This window comes from Poecilia reticulata, chromosome 6 (assembly GCF_904066995.2).
Source record: "Poecilia reticulata chromosome 6, P_reticulata-male-v2, whole genome shotgun sequence".
Taxonomy (NCBI): Eukaryota; Metazoa; Chordata; class Actinopteri; order Cyprinodontiformes; family Poeciliidae; genus Poecilia; species Poecilia reticulata.
The window spans coordinates 2,025,240-2,044,808 of record NC_088835.1 but is presented as its reverse complement, the minus strand read 5'-3'; the positions used below and the strand labels follow the sequence as shown (position 1 = coordinate 2,044,808).

Here is a 19,569-nt window from a genome sequence, read left to right as displayed (position 1 = left end):
ATCGTAATATTGTGTCATTACGATCTGTATGTGTCGTAATATGATGACTATTGTGGAATTTTATGACTTTTTTTCTTTTAAAAAAAATATTTTCACTGAGGTGACAAACTGTTGTAATCTGTAGAACAACAACAAAAAAAAAGCAGCAAAGTTGAACAGGAAGTAGCTCTTCCTACTGCACTGATAGAGCCAACAGTTCTGCTGGAAATGCTGGCAAAGCAGGAAATATTTATACCACTGAACTTCACACCCAACAGAGTAAAACTATTCCTTCACTTACTTTGTTTTATTGTTTTGTTTTGTACAGAAAAAGCATCAGTTCAGTGACTCGGGTGCTGATCTTTTCTTTTAATGGTTTATGTTCTCTGATTTGTTTCTATTGGAGTCCTCAACACTTCCTTTTATCCCACTTTAATGTTTCCTGGACTTCCTCTATGATCCCAAACACGGTACTCGATATGCCGTGTTTGTCATCTATCTGCAATCAGACGAGCAAAACAACATCTGAATCTGACCCAATGTCTCGTGGATGTTTGCTGTATCTGTCTGAAAGGCCAGCAGGCAGAGCTGACCTCATGCTTCCTGTTTCCTTCGGCCCTCGTTGGTTCTGGATGCTCCTTCACATTCACCTCACAGAGAAACATGGCGGGTCGCTTCTGCTTCACGTCCGTTTTTCTGCTGCTCTTCATGTTGCAGCTTTCTGCCTCCAGTCTAAGTAAAGGTAAGAGATCTGCTTTATTTTTACAATAAAATTTTATTTTATTTTTTTGTATTTTTAACACTTTGTAATGATTTTATATTATGGCATAAAGTGAGAATGCAGCTGCAGAATTGTTACATCTGTTTTGACGTATTATTTTAGTTTACTTTGTATCACAATTAAAAATTTTAAGGCATTTTGTTCTTTTGTATTCAGAAAATATGAACTAAACTAACTAGTGAACTAAACTTTCTTTTTTAAAACCAGGATGAACTTTGTATTGCTTTTTATGTTATCAGAATCATATTTATTAGTCAAGTATTTTTGATGTTTTAGTGCAGAGCGTTCAGGGGATTAAAATTTGTTTTAAAGAAATTAGATTAAAAAAGTGTAAATATAAGAACAAAAATAAGTAAATAAACTTAAACTAAATAATAATAAAAACTTGTGAACTAGCAGTGCAAGAACAAGAATAGGTAAGTAAATGTTATTGCAGATTACAATATTTGTACATTTTCCTACTTTCTGGAAAGTCTACAATATCTGTTTATTTTTACTCCGTTTACTTTCTGACCTCGCTAAATATAGTTTAACAACAATGGTCGTCAACAGGTTTTTAAACTACATCTCAATGTGTAAAAGTAACTGATCTGACATTACAAAATAAGCATCTCAAACAGCAGACATGTCACATTTCAAATGGTTTAAATAACAGCAGCGTATGGAGGGGAAAAATGTCAAAACAAAACTACTGAACCTGTTAACATGTGAAGGATCTGATGAGGCACCAAGGCGTTTCAGTCAGTGGTTCTCCAGGAGTGTGTGGATAGAATAGAGACATGCTATTAGATCACATGGCTCTTTCACTGTGGTTCTAGTACCACTTGTGGGCTCTTAGGAGGTACGCTGAAGATATCGTTGTAATAAAATGTGATAAATAGAAACAAATGGGCTGTGATGTGGAGCTTATAAAACCCAAAAACCTAAAAACATGAGTTGTTTCAGTAGGTTGATCTTTAGATCGTCAGAAATGTCTCAAAGGAGGAGCACAAATCAAAGAAGTGCTAAACTGAACATCTTGGCTAACAAAATGTACTTTTAACGTTTATCTCTGTAAGAGTGTATAAGCAAGTGGAGCAGTACTAGATGACGTCCTGTGTGTCTGCAGCAGATTTTCTGTATGAGTAACTTGTAACCTTGTTGTCACCATGTTGAATCTGGAAGTGCTTACCGTATTTAAACAAGAGTTCTTAGAAGCTTTAGATGCCATTATAGTATCTAAAACTAAGTAGCGCCATACTTAAACATTTTAAACTGTAATACAAGAAGTCACCAACATTTTAATATACTTTTATGTCATTACCAACTATTAGTTCTGTTGTATACTTCAGTTTATGCTGCAAGTTTTGGGAATTTTCTCCAAATACTCGACTTTCTACTCAAACAGCTAATCCTTCAGTCTCTGTACTAGTTTTGTGTTTATTGTACTTTTTATTTTGTCACAAAGAAAGCCATGCACAGAACCACCGCTGGTGGTTCTTTTCAACAGTTCGAGAACCTTGGCCGAAAGCAAACTATAATAAAATCTACACCGGCTTAAAGGTTAGAATTACCACTTTTTGCCGTTTGTTATGTTAACGACACGTATCAATTTTGCAACATTTTCAGTCGTGGTCCAGACGGACAAACCCACAGGAATCTTCCTGCTGATTGACGGAGGAGATTACACTTTGAACCTCACCGAAGCACAAGCGGCGTGTTCGCTTCTGAAGGTCACCATAGCAACTTTAGCTCAGCTGGAGGAAGCAGTACGGCACGGACTGGAGACATGCAAGTAGGACGATCAATGAATTACATGAAACCGCAAGAGGTGGTGTTTGACAGTAAATTAAGTCTCAGTCTAAATATTTCTTAAGTTTGGTTCTGCGTTCTTTAATTGTTCCCAACAGGTATGGCTGGGTGGCTGAGAAGACGGCGGTCATCCCACGGATAAAATCTGACAACAACTGTGGAAAAGGAAACAAGGGGCTAGTCCAGTGGAAGGTGCCGCCTGACAGGAAATTTGCAGTGTACTGCTTCAACGCTTCAGGTACCAACCGGCCCGGCCCAGTGAGCATAAAGGATAAACATTTACTCTTGTGGCTGAGGTTTTGAAGTTGACGTGTATTTTTCTCTGTTTTAAGCGCTTACAGATCAGAACCAAACCGTGGACCCGTCCACAGCCAGCCCACAGTCTCCCAGCTCCTCCACCTTACCGGAAGCCCTGGGCCCAGCCTCGTCATCTGCTGCTCCTCCCTCCAGATCATCCACCCAGACTCCGCCTGCAGTGGGAAAGACATCCACACCTCAGCCCACCGAGCAGGCGCCTTCAGCTACAGCCTCTGTTACCAAGACAACAGACTTGTCTTCGTCTTCCTCCCCTGTCAAACACCTGTCCTCACATATTCCCGTTTCTCCTCATCGCCTCATCACCTCCACGCCCGCTGGTGTCACTTTTAGCTTTCCAACCTCCACTCAGTCCCCAAGTTCCTCCGTTTCCTCTGAGCCTGGGCTGGAACCATCCGTTGGCTCAACACGCCCCCTGCTGGACGGTAAACATTCCTTATTCTGCTCACAGTTTTACTGGGTTTACTGTCACAGGTTGGCAAATCTCATTTTACATGATAACAACAAAAAAAGGTGAGGTGAGGAACGACATAAACACGTTCATTTATTTTACTGTGGACTTTATTAAGTATTAATACTAATTTAGAATTCAAAACTTATTCTAATACACATTTAGATGGTTTTAGAATAGGAAGTGTTCGGATTTAAAAAAAAATAAAAATGTTTGTTTTTTTTTCAGCTGCTCACATCAGCCTCATCAGTCTCAGCATCGTTCTCCTGCTTCTCAGCGCAGCGACGGCTTGGTGGTGTTACAAATCGTGAGTCGGCTTCCTGATCGCTTCGGCGGCTTTAAATTCTTCATGAGGAAACTTTGGATAAACTGTCCTGGAAAGTCTCTGGAAAAAGAAAGTTTCTCCTCTTTCAGTTCTAGGGTTTTATATACAATATCAGGACATCTGTTGCATGTCCTTGTACACTTGAGTTTAGAAAAAAATTAATAAACGACAAAAAAAAACCCAAAAAACAAAACAGGTAAAATAGGGGAAACTTCCCATCATTTCTGTATATTCCTCTATATAAAACACAGGTGAAGGATGAACCTTTGTTTTTACTAGTTTCATAAATTTTGCCAAGGATTTAACAGTTGTGTCAAACAAGTCATACTATACACTGTACCGTATCACAGGGACTGTACACATAATAATGTTGTGTGTTCTTTTCAGTCACATTTACAAGCCATTTTTTAAAATTGTTATATTACCCCTAGTGAGCCCCCAGTATTGGTGGGAGTCAGGGACCACGGCCGCCCTTGAGTAACTAAAATCCAGCAATGCGTGAAAGCTACTCTGAAAATATTTCTCCAACACTTTAAATGGATAAAAGCAGCAGAGTCTCTAAATTCTAGTGGTTCATGTATTTTGTCACTAATTATCTGCATTTCCTGTCTGCCATGGCGAAGGAATGTTGTCCGCTGGTATGTCCGGCACCACAAGGACGACTTAGAGACGGAGATGTGGAGGAACTCCTACAGTGAGATGGACCTACACAGTGAAGACGGAGCAGCAGTAGAACACGATGAAGAGCTGAGCACAAAGTACTGTGTGTGAATACAGAGACGGAAACAGAGTCTGCAGAGTAGCTGATGTTTCTGCTGCCTGGTTTAGTTTTTCACAGGCCTGGATGAGGCACAACAGACTGTGAACCCATCTGGAAATCCCTGGACAACAGGAAAGAAGCTGTTTATCACTGATGAAGTAGACCAGTCATAGTTGGTTAGACTCCTTTTATCCAACATGGTTTAATATTTTTGATGTTTTCTAATGACGTTGGGTGATTCAAGAAGCATCCATGTTTGTGTTGCTCTTTAGCTTGAAGTAATAGTTAAATATATAGATGTAGAGATTAGGAATACAACAATAGGAAAATTTGGGATGATATTGATATCTGATATATTATTACTCTGGTGGCCGATAACCAATATCTTATATATCTCACTACCCTTTTGTTACCCATAAAACAACGACCAGCCTGCTGAGTTCACCACTGCGTCTGCGCTTCAGTTAAACTCCCCACAATCCTTTGCTGCATCACTGCCACTGTCACATGACCAACCTCTTTCCCTCCCCCTCCAGAAACAAACAGCAAGATGGAAATAAATCTTGGTTTTATTTTTACTTTTAATTATCGGACCAATTCTGATATGTTAAAAAATGACAAATCAGCCAGTACAATGTTAGTGCCGATACATTTTGCATTTATTGTAGACATTATGTCGGAATGGAAAACCAACAGTACACACATTCCAATAATAACACCAACATTTTTCGTATTCCTTACTCAGCATTCGGTTGCCATGTCAACGCCATTGTTCATTTAACATGCTGTATTATTTACCCAGATTGTTGATTTTGCTGGTTGTGGATGTTTTCAGTGCACATTTACAGACTGTAGGTGAGTTGAGTTCAAGTCTGAACTTTGACTGGGCCATCAGATGCGCTTGGTTCCATTTAAAGTATTGTATTGCATTTCTGGCTGCCTCATCAGTATTATAATCATTGTGTGCAGGAAGTGGTGAATCTTTGCATACTGAACTGCGGATATAGGCAGGGGTCTACAGTATTATATATTATTTTATACATCCAAGCCGTCATGTGAGAATGTCAATGTCATAATGGAAAAACCAGCATTGCTTTTATATCAATTAAGGTGAAGTTAAGTATGCTAACATAGCAACACTAATGTGCTAAACGTTAGTATAGCATGTTTAGCACGGAATACCACTATAACTCAAGAAATACATGGCGAGTAATAAGTATTAGCAAATTATATCAACCCATCCATGCACTGTATGACAACAACAGATGTTTGATTCTTGTTCTTGGGTGGAAACATTGCAGGAACTACTTTAAGAAGACATAAAGAAATAATAAAAAGCATCTTTTTTTCTACTCAGCTCTGTGTTTTACAGCTAAATGAGCAGCAGCTGCTGCGACATGACATGAATTGTGTTGTTGGGATGGAAATGATGTTTTCCTTTATTTCACGGACCACTAAATCTATCAAGTATCTTATTATTGTAAATATAATACACACCATCTCAAAAGGACACCTTGACCAACACAGTCATGCTCTGATAAAATCCAGTTGGTTGGAACACTTGGGCAATTTAATTTGAAATGATCTGGAAATAAATTGGCAAATGAGGAATTAAGGATTTACTGACAAGAGTCCAGCAGATGTTTGCAATAAAAAAGAAATCAAACTATAATTTAAATCAGTTTGGGCTGTTAATATCACATAAGGTTTCTCTAAATTAGAATGAATCATTAATGGCAACTGTAGTCTTAAAATGATTAGATTATTTCATCATTTGATAGAGCATGTCTTGCTGTTATATAGCCAGCTGAAGTCAAGCTTTATAGCTGGGGTATGCATGCTGTAACAGTCGTTATACTCTGGACCACATCTGATTTACAAATGTGAACTCTCTGAGTTTTACTCAGGGGTTGGCCCATTTTAAAACTGAGTTATTCATTTAAAGTAGCATTTCCTATTGAATGTGGATAAAATGTTGGTTTTATTCATATATATTTTTTAAAATCATTGTTTTGTAATTTGTGTCTTGACAATATTTGAGATTCTGCTTTTATTTTAAAAATAAACCTAATTTGTAACTGAACTTAAATAACTTTATTTCCCATGTAAAAAAATTACAAAAAAAAAAAAAAAAATCAAGTACAGCGATTCATTGTTGTGCAACTTCCCTCCAGGCCACACAGTGGCGATAACGAGTCTTCCCTTAGAATTCACAGGAAGAGTCACGTCAAGTTGAAAACACATCCACGCATTCTAACCCCCTAGCAGCTGCTGACATTTTTTTGTTTGTTTTCGAGGTTAATTCAAAACATTTCTAGTGAAAATAAAGCCGGAAGTCGCAATGCGGCGCCTGGGCTCCGTTCAGCACAAAATCCCGTGTGTTTTTCTCACCGACGTGAAGGAAGAAGCGTCCAGAAAACACGAGCATCAGGTGAGCGAGCAGCTGAGAAGCAGCATCATCAGCATCAACCTGATTGATTCTGCTTCTACTTTTACACTGCAGGCCGCAGCACTCTACCTACAGCCGTCTTCTTCCGCAGCCATGTTTTCAGAACGTGTTTCATATACTTCGGGTCGCTTAAAGAACCTTTTCGTGCAGCGAAAAGGTTCCAACAACCTCGGAGTACTTGTCTGTATGAATGGAGAATGTAAAAAGAGTTTCTATAAGAAAAGCGAAACGCTTACTGTAAGGATCTAGATTGTTCCCTCCCTGCCCCCAGTACGCAATATATTTCCAGTGTACAACAATAAAAACGCTTAAAAGTGCGGCATGCATTTTTTTCAGCATTCTTATTACGTCAATGCCCTGTAGACCAACATATGGTCAAACTCTATCAGACTGAACAGAAAGTGTCCTTGAACAGAGGTTTAACGAAGCCAAGAAGTTAAATTTTAGCCTCATCTAACCAGAACGTCTTCTTCTAAATGTTTTTCTTAAATGGGACTTTTATGACTTTCTTTCCATTCTTCCAGAGATGTCAGACTTGTGGAATGAACAACTTCTAAGGAGGTTCAGTTTGTGTTCTTTATACTCCCTGTTTTGTCTGATCTTCAGCAGTTTCAGGTTGTTGCGACAGAGAACGTGAACCCTGTGGCTCTAGAGGCTAACGTAGACTGCGCCTTTGCCACCGAAAAACTGGATGGCACCTGCTGCTACGTCGCTCTTTATCAAGGTGCGTGCATCTCAGAGTGTTGACTCTATAGGGCTCTAGATCAGATCAGGGGTGTCAAGTCAAAAGGACCTGAGGGCCAAAAAAAGAAAAAAAAAGGATTTATTTCACCTACTCAACAATAAACAAATTAAATAAGTCAGATTTGTTGCTGTAAATTATTCTAGATCCAAAATTTAAAGTGTTTTGCAGGTTTGCTTAACAAAATAAATTTAGTTAATTTTCTATTAGCAAAATGTACAATTTATTTATTTAGAGCATGGTAGCAGTATAAAAAAAACACATGAACAAGGACTGCTAAAGATATTTTTTATCTTTCGTCTACTCCTGCTCGAAAAGGAGTACGTAGAAGTAAGAAACTTATGAACTTCTACCCCATAAACTTCTACCATATTTTCAGATGGACCCTCATTCTGATCAATAAAAATCAGAATTTAGGTCATGCTTTCTTTGAAAATGCTCGTCAAATTTAGCAGAGGGACAGATTTGTATCATTCTTAAACTGAAGTCAGGTGTCATACACAATCAGTCGGGAAAAACCAAAAAATCTGGGGTTTTTGTTTAGACCTTACAGCTTTGTGGAATTGTCTGTGTTAATAAACCCAATGATATTTGTTTAAAAGGTGATTAGAGAGGCTTTTTATTGACGTTATGACTGTAGTTGTCTGTTTTTATTAGGCCAGCCTTACCTCTGGGCCAGATTGGACAGGAAGCCCAACAAGCAGGCAGAGAAGAGGTTCAGGAAGCACCAACATACTCACAAAAGCTGTAAAGGTACCGTCACTTTAGCTAGGTACACGTTTCCCACGCTGCAGTGGTTTGGACTAATTAATAGGAACAACAGAGTTCTGATGGTTTATCTCAGCATTTTGGATTTTCTTCCAGGTTTCTCCTGGAATGTGGAGGAAGATTTTAAAATGGTGCCCGAGTCGTGGATTCCTGCTCACAGAGTCAAACATAGCAACGGACATCCCATTCCTGACGAGCACGGACACATTCCAGGTTCTGATGCCTTCTATCGTAAAGGAAAAAAAAAGTCCTGTTTGAATTCAAGGGTTTAATTATTAAGAATATGAGAGAATTGATCAGATATTTATATGGTTCTGTAGTTTAAGTTCAAGAGAACAGGAAGTGAAAATAAATTCAAAACTGCCATTTTTTACTCAACGTTGATGAGACTACAGTGGGATATTAGAATCTGACCTGACCTGCTTTTAAAGCTGCAGTATGTAACTTTTATAAAAATAAAAAAACATGTTTTGAAACTGTCATGACAGAAAAAAATCTACCTCCTCTGCCCTCTTTCCAGGGCAAACTAGAAAATAACCAATCAGAGGCAGGAGGAGGGTCGTAGCGCTGTCAATCATGCAGTTGACAGCGTGAAGTTACCTGCTACGCTGCAGATTCTGATAGCAGAACCTGCTGTGAATGCTAAGGCTAGTTAGCATAGCCACCATTTTTCAGTAACGATTTCTGTCTCTAATAATCATTCTGCATTGGCAGCACTAAGTCCCGCCTCCTGGTTCTGATTGGTTGTCAGGAGCGGTACATTTCTTCAAACAGTAATAGCAGCACAGCGAGGAGCTGGAGCAGTGCAACATTTTCACAGATTATCTGTCTCATATTTTTAAACAAATATGTAAAAAAAAAAAAATAGAATTTTTATAAACGTTGCATATTGCAGCTTTAATGTGTTTAAGAAGGAAAGTAACAGCATTCAACGGTTTGAAGCATTAACACATTGCCAAAGTAAGGCAAGACATCAGCAACTGTTGATGTCCATCAATCCAGGAAGGGTTTCTAAAGTAATTTGCTGAAAATGCAAAGTATATTGTTCTACTAAGAGAGAGATTATCCACATTTAAGACAGACCGTACTGGCCTCAGTTAGCACATTGAGCGTCTGAGTTCATCGGGGGACAATTAGGAAACGGCCGAACACGTTGCTGCCCGGTTTCGACAAAGATGGCTGTTGATGGTGAAACTGCAGGCTGGGTCCCGGTGCAGAAGAGCAACAAGCAGTACTGCTGGCACTCCTCCGTGGTGGATTACGACCTCGGGGTGGCTCTGGTTCTGAAGCCCGGCTGCGACGACGACAACCTGTTGGAGATCACAGCGCTCCCGCTGGCAGACCTCCAGGAGCAAACGCTGGAGCTCATCGGAACCAACGTCAACGGAAACCCATACGGTGAGGCAGCTGAGCGCCGGCCGCTTGGGTCCGGCTGGAGGCATAGCTGGAGTCCACTGGACCGTGGATTATTATTGCTTTTTCTTCAGTTTTATTATTATCATTATTTTTAATTTTGTTTCTGTCTCTAATAATCATTCTGCATGCAACCTACGTTTCTTGGACCTCAAAACCCTTTTTTTTTTCTTTTTTTTTTACAGGATTACAGCCTACAAAGTAACGTCTGTTTTGTTACACTTAATGAGATTTTTTTCCCCGCAAAAAAATACATTATTTAACGGCATGAAAAAAACAGCAGCCCCACACATAAAGTTGGTCATCTGAGAATGTTTTGAGTAATTTGGCATAGTATTGGAAAACAGGAAATTATGACTTTTCTAACTTTTCTTATTATTTTAATCACGACGATTCCCTTTGATCTTTAGCATCTTAGAGCTTATGAATTATTACAGACACATATCAATCAAATCAATCAAATTTTATTTGTATAGCACATTTCAGCAGCAAGGCATTTCAAAGTGCTTTACATAATTAAAATAAAAACAGAAATAAACAGTGAGAAAGAGAGAAATTCACTTTCTTCCCCATACATAAAAGAAAGAAGAAGAAAAAATTAAAAACATTAAAGACATAAAAACATGGAAGACATCAAAACCCGCACTCTAACCCTAATTTAGCCATAAGCAACTCTAAACAGGTGGGTTTTAAGTTGAGATTTAAAGGCACCCAGTGTTTCAGCTGTTTTACAGTTTTCTGGAAGTTTGTTCCAAATCTGTGGTGCGTAGAAACTGAATGCTGCTTCTCCTCGTCTGGTTCTGGTTCTGGGGATGCAGAGCAGACCAGAACCAGAAGATCTGAGGGGTCTAGATGGTTGGTACAGTAATAACAGATCTTTAAGGTATTGTGGTGCTAAACCGTTCAGAGATTTATAAACTAACATCAGTATTTTAAAGTCTATTCTCTGAGCTACAGGGAGCCAGTGTAGGGACTTTAAAACTGGTGTTATGTGCTCTATCTTCCTGGTTTTAGTGAGAACCCGAGCAGCAGCATTCTGGATCAGCTGCAGCTGTTTGATTGATTTATTAGTCAGACCTGTGAAGACGCTGTTGCAGTAATCAATGCGGCTAAAGATAAATGCATGGATGAGTTTCTCTAGATCGTGCTGAGACATAAGTCCTCTAATCCTAGAGATGTTCTTCAGGTGATAGAAGGCCGACTTTGTGACTGTCTTAATGTGGCTCTGAAGGTTCAGGTCAGAGTCCATCACTACTCCCAGGTTTCGGGCCTGATCGCTGGTTTTTAGTTGTAATAACTGAAGCTGTGCATTGATTCTAGTTCGTTCCTCTTTAGGTCCAAAGATAATAACTTCAGTTTTGTTTCTGTTTAGCTGGAGAAAGTTTTGGCACATCCACACATTTATCTGTTCTAAGCATCTATTCAGTGATTGGATGGGTTCAGAGTCACCTGGTGACATCGTGATGTAGAGCTGTGTATCATCCGCATAATTGTGGTAGCTAATCCTATGTCCTGTTATAATCTTTGCCAGTGGGAGCATATAAATATTGAAAAGAAGGGGTCCTAGGATTGAACCTTGGGGTACCCCACATGTGACCTTTGACCTCTCTGATGAGAAGTTTCCAATTGAAACAAAGAAATCCCTGTTCTTTATGTAAGATTCAAACCAGTTGAGCACTGGACCGGAGAGTCCGACCCAACTCTCCAGTCGATTCAGTAAAATGTCGTGGTCAACAGTGTCGAAAGCTGCACTGAGGTCCAACAGAACCAGCACTGTGGTTCTCCCACAGTCTGTATTTATATGGATGTCATTGAACACTTTTACAAGGGCCGACTCCGTGCTGTGGTGAGCACGAAAACCAGACTGGAAGGAGTCAAAGCAGTTTGTTATTGTTAGGAAGTTATTTAATTGCTTAAAAACAGCTTTTTCAATAATTTTGCTGATGAATGGGAGGTTGGAGATCGGCCTGTAATTCTGCAGTAGGGATTTGTCTAGATTGTTCTTTTTTATAAGTGGTTTGATAACTGCTGTTTTCAAAGCCTGGGGGAAAACACCTGAAGAGAGCGATAAGTTTACTATTTGGATCAGATCATTAGCAACAACAGGCAGGACTTTCTTAAAGAAATGTGTGGGTAGGACATCCAGACAGCAGGAACTGGAGCTTAATTGACTTATAATTTCTTCTAGGGTTTTATAATTTAGTAGTAGAAATTGGGTCATTTGTCCTGCATTTGTTTTGTTTGGGCCCAGCATTAGTACTGTCTTTGGAGTGGATGAGCAGATTAATCCTCTGATCTTTTGAATTTTCTCTGAAAAGAAACTAGAAAACTTGTTGCAGGCGGCAATAGATTGAAGTTCAGGTGGTAACGTCATTGGAGGATTTGTGAGCCTGTCAACAGTGGCAAATAAAGCTCGAGCATTGTTAATGTTTTTGTTTATGACATCTGCAAAGAAAGCTTCTCTCGCATGTTTCAGTGTTGTGTGATAGTTACGTAGTCTTTCCTTGTAGATGTCATAATAAACGTGCAGTTGACCTTTACGCCATTTCCGTTCGGCCCTACGGCAGAGTTGTCTTGCAGATTGAACTACTTGTGCATTTCTCCATGGAGATTTCTTCCTACCAGTCACAACCTTCATTTTAGTGGGGGCAATGTAATCAATGATATCTGAAAGTTTGCACTGAAAATCATCCACCAACTTATCTACGTCACTATAACTTAAGAGTGAGGAAGAAGAGTAGATTTGATGAAATGTTTCTGCTGTGTTTTCTGTGAAAGTACGTTTTGTGATAGTAACTGTTTGTTCAAGTGGGTTAACGGATAAAGAACTGTCAAAGAAAACAGCAAAATGATCAGACAGGGCAATATCAGTTACAGAGACATTGGAAATATTCACACCCTTACTGATAACCAGGTCCAGTGTGTGTCCCTGAGTGTGTGTTGCTTGTTTGACATGTTGTGTTAAACCAAAACTCTCTAATATATTACAGAGCTTTTTAGCCCCTCGGTCTTGGGGGTTGTCAACATGAATGTTGAAATCACCGACAATTAGCAAACAATCGTAATCAATACATATGAGAGATAGAAGCTCATTCAAGTCCGCAAAGAAATTTTCCACATATGTTGGTGTTTTGTATAGAGTTAGTGTCAAAGTTCGTTTGTGGCCTTTTACCTCGATTCCAAGATATTCAAAAGACATAAAATTACCCAAAGAGATTTTACTACAGTTTATGGTATTCTTAAATATTGAAGCTACGCCTCCGCCTTTTTTGTGTTTTCTATTTTCACTTAAAAAATTGTACGTGGGAGGCGTTGATTCAATTAGTACGATTGCTTCATTATTGTCATTCAGCCATGTTTCTGTCAGAAATAAAACATCAATATTATGCTCAGTGATGAAATCATTAATTAATAGAGCTTTAGAACAGAGAGATCTGGTATTTAAAAGAGCCAGGTTAAGTGACTCGGAGGCTGAAAGCTCTTCAGTCTGAGGTTCCTTTAGACAGGGGATCAGTCTGAGGTTTGAATTAAGACCACTGTTTTTTGTATTTCTGTTTTTTGTAACTGTTCTTGTAGTGATCCGGACAGGTATTGTCCTGCTACGCAATGTTGGGGGCCAGACACATTCTGGAGGAAGACGGGTGTAAGGATAATATCTGGACCCCGGTCTCAGACCTCAGAAATGCGGAGTGCTGGATCTTCAGGGAGGTCAGAGGCAGGTGGCTTAGATGAAGTGAGAGTTGTGCCGAGGCGAACCTGTTGATCCATACTATCCAGCTGGGATGAGAAAGAGTCCGTCCGTCTTTCTCTCTGACCTGAATTCTCCACCAGCATTTTCAAGCGGCTCAGGTGAAGCCCGACTCTCTTTAGTGGGTCACTTTCTAATAAGTGTGAGTGAGTGTGGGAGCAGAGAGGGGAGGGGGAAGGAGAAGGGAGGGTGGAAGGAGAAGGGAGGGGGGAAAGATGTGGGATGGGGGAAGGCGGAGGGGAACCAGTCATTCTGTTCACAGCCGATGTTTTATCAGTTTGTATTGGAATAGTTTGTTCTTGATATGCGGAGGGCTCCATCCTAATCAGACATCCTTGAGCCTGTTCTTCTGAAGCGATGGTCACATTGTTGTTCTTGTTGATAAAATGAAAAATGTTTGCAGTGAGCAGCCTTATTCCGGGTTTGTTAAGATTGCGTCCTCCTCTTCCAAAGAGGTGAAAGCGCTGCCAGTAGATCCAGAGGTTATCGATGAAGGTCACTGAGCTGGCAGAGCAGGTTTTAATCAGCCATTTGTTTATCATAAGCAGCCTGGAATGTTTTTCGTCTCCCCATTGAGGCGATGGAATTGGACCACTGAGAAATAACTTCATTTTTAATTTTCCCATAGTGTCCAGAAGAATATTAAAGTCCTTTTTCAGAATCTCGGATTTTTGCTTTGCCAGATCGTTGGCTCCAACATGCACAACTAAAGTCTCCATGTTTGGCTGATCAGTGGTTAGAGAGAGCACTTTGCGGGTCAGATCAGATACAGTGTCACCAAGAAAAGAAACCACTCTCGTTTTCTTGGGATTGCAAACATGACTGATTCTATTTACTGCCTCATCTCCAACAATAAGCACTCTTGGCATACCTTTCGTTTTCCTGGTGGTCACTTTGTCCTTCGGAGCTTTGTGCGGTGGATGCGTTGGTTTAGCCTCATTGCTGATGTTTGAAGGTGGATTTTCACTCAGAGGCTCGTGCTGAAGTGCAGAAAATCTGTTTTTCAGTGGGATTCCCACGGAGTCATGGTGTTTTGAGGCTCGGGATGGTCGCTTTGTCCTTGGGAGTGGGCTCGGTGTAGTCGTTTTGGTTCCGGCTGCTTGTTTGTTATTCTTTGGCGGAACAGGTGTGGAGGTTGAAGGTGGGTTTCTGCTCAGAGCTGGCCACACTGAATCGTCCAGGTGAGGGGTTCTCCCCGTTAGTCGTCTCATGGGATCTGCAGTGTGAGACTTTTGTTTTGGCTTGGCTCCCTGAGCGATCCAGGATGAGCTGCTTGGTGCGGGGTGTACAACCTCTCCGCTGATTTGAGGAAGAGTTGTTTCATATCCACAGGTAGCGTTGATCTCAAAGTTCACCTCCAGCCGTTGAATCTTTGTTTCTAAAAACTGAAGTCGTTGTAGAATACTGCTAATGTCCTTGGGGTCGAACGGGGGCATTTTGCCCTAGTTCAACTTGGAGGTGAAGAAAAGTGAGGTAAAAATAGAAGTGAGAAAATCTCCTGGTCTTTAGGTTTGAAGTAATCCAGTTATGATGTCGATAATGTGAATAAAACCATAAAAATTGTGACTTTAAGAATAATCCACAAGCAGAGTTATCAGTAAGGACGGGAGAGAGCAGGATAAGCTGTTCCTCCTTCAGCTGCCAAGAGCGAAAAAAAAATGAGAAAATGGACATATAAAAGACCATCAAAGACCGTTTGACTGGCCTGATATATTATTGGCATTTGAGAGCAGAGCTTTACATACAATGAATGAAAAAATGACAAAAACAAACAAAAAAAACATAAATGTTTTTTCTCACTGTTTGAATTTAAATAAGGCCAGATGTCTCTTATATTATGTCATTTACAGTTACTAGAACCACTTATTTTTTTCTAAATGCCACAACAGTGAGAGAAAATGTGCCAGAGGTTTATTAATTTCTTGAACATCAGAAGTTTACACACTTTTTCTCAGTAGTTGGTAGAATTGCCTTGATAGGAAAGACAAAAAAGAGAAGTATATTTCTGCCAAAAATCTCAGAAACTTTCTAGAAAACAAAACATGGAGATTTGAGTTTGAAAAATTTTAGATTTCTAGAAAAAAAGTTAGAAATTTCAGAGTTTCAAAAGTAAAAGAAATTCCACTGAGAAATGTCCATATATATATATATATATATATATATATATTAAAATGCCTGCGATTAATCTCAAAATTTCAGAGTTTTTGGTGTAAATTTACTACCGTATTTTCCGCACTATAGCGCAAAAATTTACGTGACAGGTGGACGGAGCCTGGTGCTGCAATGTTGGAGACCTTGTCCTGTTAGGCGACGGGGCCTGGATAATACCCGTGTTTAACGGACGGCGGAATCCGGCGACGGCGGGCGTTTAAATTCCGTAACAAAAGTATGTTTTTATCTTTTTTAATCTGTTTTTTTTTTTTTTAAATCTCTCTTTCTTACTGTTTATTCAATGTCACATGCTGTTTTTATTTTTTCTTTAATTATGTAAAGCACCTTGAAATGATTTGCTGCTGAAATGTGCTATACTAATCAAATTTGATGGATTGATTGATTGACGATAAGGCTCACCTAAAAACCTTCAATTTCCTCAAAAGCCGACAGTGCGCCTTATAATCCAATGTGCCTTATATATGGACCAATATTGAGCCACAACAGGTCTAGCAACTACGGTAAGCAGCCGCCGACTTCATTTTCGCCCGTAGAAGAAGAAGCGCGCTGTGCATGCTGGGATAGTTGTCAGAACGCTGGTTTGTAATCTATGAATAAAGTTTGACTGACCTATCTACCTACCGACCGTCTAGAATCAGGTCGTCTGCAGGTCATTTAGCACCACGTTCTCCACGAACATGCTGTGCACAAACGGAGAAGGGTGACCATTGTCCAGCCACGCCCCGGCTCAGTCGAGGAAGGCTCTCCTCGCCGACCCGAGTCGGACTGTTTTGTTGACATTCACTTTAGTGCAGCTCCATCTAGTGGATGCATAACGTAATTCCAGCCTCTACTGTAGCGTCTATTCTATGCGCTTTATAATGCGCCTTGTATATGAAAAAAGTTTTAAAACAGGCCATTCATTGAAGGTGCGCCTTATAATCCAGTGCGCCTTATAGTGCGGAAAATACAGTATTTTTTTTTATTATTTCTATCTACAGTGGCGGCTGATTTAGCAAACAAAAAATCTTATAATGCATAATTATTAACATTGTCACAGATACGTGAATTAAAATAAAATTCCAAATTAGAAACATTATCTAGATGTGGTGTGCCCAATAGTTGCACTAATTAGTGCCAGGCACTTTGGTAAACTAATAATCTGAGAAATTGTTTCGTCTATTTCTCTTTTTCACAACTTTTCTTCATTCTTAAGTGAATTTTGCAGACACAGTTTTGTTGTCATGCCTTTTTTTCTTAAATATTTTTCAATTTTAAAATTCAGCTTTTCACTGTGATCAGAATGTACCTTCATCAACCCTGAACTGTTCTTAATATAAAAAATATAAATAAATCCAACTGAGGTTAAGGCAATTTTTTTCAATACCGACATTTAAAATGACTTACTTTTCTTCCCTCATAAAGCTTTTATGTACATCCTATTCGTCTGCTCTGTTCAGGACTCGGCAGTAAGAAGCAGCCCATCCACTGCCTGGTTCCACACGGCAGCATTCCGGTCAGGAACCCTCCGCCTGTCAACTTCCAGCTGCTCCGCTCCTGGTTCCAGGAGAACTGTGAAGGTCGAGTGGAGGGCATTGTGTGGCACTGCAATGACGGCACGCTGATTAAGGTGGGAGGAGCCAATATTCTGCCACTGAGGCCATGTTTAGGTTTCTATAAAAACATTTTCAAATGTTTTAAAGGGGCAGTATTTTGTATGATCAACTTTTTTGAGCTTTACATCATGCTATAATGTTATTCCTGCATCAAAAACATACCTGGAGTGTTGCTTTGACTCTTTCATGCATGTTTGAGGAATCCTTTAATCTTCATGGCAACCATCTAGCTGTGCAAAACGCCTGGGTGGACCTAGCCCCGCCTTCAAGAAGAAGCTCCTCCTCTGAGCTGCTGTTTCCAAGCTTCCTTCCACCATGACTCCCTCACTCAGCTCCTTCAAACTAGCCAGCAGCAATTAGCAAACACCTGGTGGAACTGAGCATCTGCTGAGCTCATTATAGGAGCTACTTCACTGGTAAAAACGTTATTAAAGGGTTAATAGAGGAGCCATGTTGTGATGACTCCCTGAAGGCCTAGTTTGAGAAAAAGCAGGAGTTTCTTAAAAAGACAGAGGCCCAATTTCAAGAAGTTAAAAGGTCAAATTTCTTTTTAAGTCATTTGATGTATATAGCATTTTTATAACAACTGAAGTTAAAAGTTACTTAATTGTGCTATAAAATGGCAATATATGGCTGGGAAATGCATAATACTGCCTTTTTCATTTTGGGAAATCAGTAATTGGCCAATAGTTGCATATGAAACCGATATCTCCCTCGACAACCACCAGGTCATGTGCACATGTGCGCCATTAACGGTAAGTTCCACCGTTTCCAACTTAACAACTTTGTCGCTATTTTTAGTGACTTTTCAGACAAACAAAAAAAAAATCGGTATCGGCCAAGAATCGTAATCGGTTTTTAAAGATCATCAGTCAGCCAGAAAACCTTGCAATCAGCGGGGCCCTACTTTGCATTTCTGAAGCCACTTGGTTGAGTCAGTGTGTGTTTATGTTTGCAGATCCACCGGCATCACCTGGGCTTGAGGTGGCCGGACGGTGAAACTCGCCTCGGCAGCAGACCCACGGTGGTCTGCTTCGGGGGAGCGTCCGCAGCCTACAGCGACAGCGAGGGCTTGTTGTCATGGTTTTCCCCACTCAACGGACAGCACTTCAGTCGACTTCAAGACGTGCAGTTCTAGCCGTAAACCTCAGAGACGACAAGGATGACGCTCTCCAACAGAAAAACTATCTTTGAGGAACAGAATTAGCAGAAAGTCTTAATAAAAATAAATAAATAAATACATGTTTTCCAAGGAGTCCTCATTCTGAAGGTGAAATATGAAGATTAAACCAAACAGTGTTTCAGATTGAAATATAAAGACGGTTTGTAATAGTCTTTGAAAAAGAAGTGCATGACTTTAATGTATTATTGTAAATACTGTTCATACAATCTTCTGTTGTGTGATGAATAAACAGACAATTCTGACCATTCAAAATGAACTTGTTTTTATTGGAAAATACAGAGGAATTCCTTATAAATAATAATTACAAAACTATAACTGTAATAACACACAGCTGTTGTTGAAAAAACAGTAAAAAGAAAAAGTGCTGCTTGGTTGTTTCTCGTGACTTTGACAGTAAAAAAAAAAACATAATTGGAACAGTAGAAAACTCTTTGTATTAAAGTCTGGACAACCGCGCGTTAGTTGATGGACACGCTGGGCATTTCAGCCGTCACGCCAAACTGATCGCACACCTTCCTCAGCTGCTCCTCCAGCAGGATGTTCTTCTTCACCTCCAGGTTGTAGTTGTATTTCAAATCCTCCAGCTCTTCGAAAAAGTTTGGATCGAAGTTCCCCAGCTCCTTCCTTAGGTTTCTCACCTCTGCTTGGAGTTTAGATTTCTGGCTTTCGGCCGCTTGTAGGAGCCTTTTCAGGTTTCCATGACCTTTGAATGCAACATGTGAGATTAGGGTTTCACTTCCCATTGACCTCCACTATACAGCTAGGACTGAGAACCCATCACCGAGTCATTCCTCTCTCTTGACAATCTACAGGTCTACCTGGGTTTAGCAGTTGCCAGAAGAATGCTATTTACCTAATTTCACTTTAGTGGAAGGTTTTGGGGGAAAGGAAATGTTGCTGTGGGATTGTTTTTCAGTACAATTCAGTTAGAATTTTATCTCCTGACTCTATGGGACCAGTCTGAGGTATGGCCCATTTGTTGAAAAGAACTCCACTACAGTGTGCAGTGCAAAATCCACAAATGCTACGTCTACACAGCAGGCAAATCAGATTTTTAAATTTTTTTTTATGGTATCTGGCTTTTTCACGGCAGTCTG

The 19,569-nt window shown here is 39.9% G+C and overlaps 3 protein-coding genes across 14 annotated transcripts in view; 2 read left to right on the top strand and 1 right to left on the bottom strand.

The window, feature by feature from the left end:
- The first annotated feature begins 454 nt into the window (after positions 1-454).
- On the top strand, positions 455-6,485 carry lyve1b (lymphatic vessel endothelial hyaluronic receptor 1b). The gene is made up of 6 exons (XM_017305128.2): positions 455-721; positions 2,369-2,534; positions 2,650-2,789; positions 2,884-3,291; positions 3,546-3,624; positions 4,266-6,485. The coding sequence occupies exons 1-6, from the start codon at positions 643-645 to the stop codon at positions 4,411-4,413; spliced, it is 1,020 nt and encodes a 339-aa protein (XP_017160617.2). The 5' UTR covers positions 455-642; the 3' UTR covers positions 4,414-6,485.
- Positions 6,486-6,602: 117 nt separating this feature from the next.
- rlig1 (RNA 5'-phosphate and 3'-OH ligase 1) lies at positions 6,603-18,724 on the top strand. 2 transcript variants are annotated; one of them, XM_081607629.1, is made up of 7 exons: positions 6,603-6,833; positions 7,461-7,575; positions 8,251-8,346; positions 8,458-8,574; positions 9,562-9,759; positions 17,134-17,303; positions 18,248-18,724. In XM_081607629.1, the coding sequence occupies exons 1-7, from the start codon at positions 6,744-6,746 to the stop codon at positions 18,425-18,427; spliced, it is 966 nt and encodes a 321-aa protein (XP_081463755.1). In that variant the 5' UTR covers positions 6,603-6,743; the 3' UTR covers positions 18,428-18,724. The 2 variants fall into 2 exon arrangements, with proteins under 2 accessions (XP_081463755.1, XP_008408840.2); XM_008410618.3 differs by having other exon boundaries at positions 6,604-6,833; positions 7,458-7,575.
- The window catches only part of cep290 (centrosomal protein 290), a 78,810-nt gene continuing 77,958 nt past the window's right edge, over positions 18,718-19,569 (bottom strand). For all 11 annotated transcript variants that reach the window (XM_081607618.1, XM_081607613.1, XM_081607623.1 and 8 more), the window contains one exon: positions 18,718-19,175. In XM_081607618.1, coding sequence (XP_081463744.1) covers positions 18,931-19,175 — 245 coding nt within the window. In that variant the 3' untranslated portion in view covers positions 18,718-18,930. The remainder of the gene's footprint in view (positions 19,176-19,569) is intronic.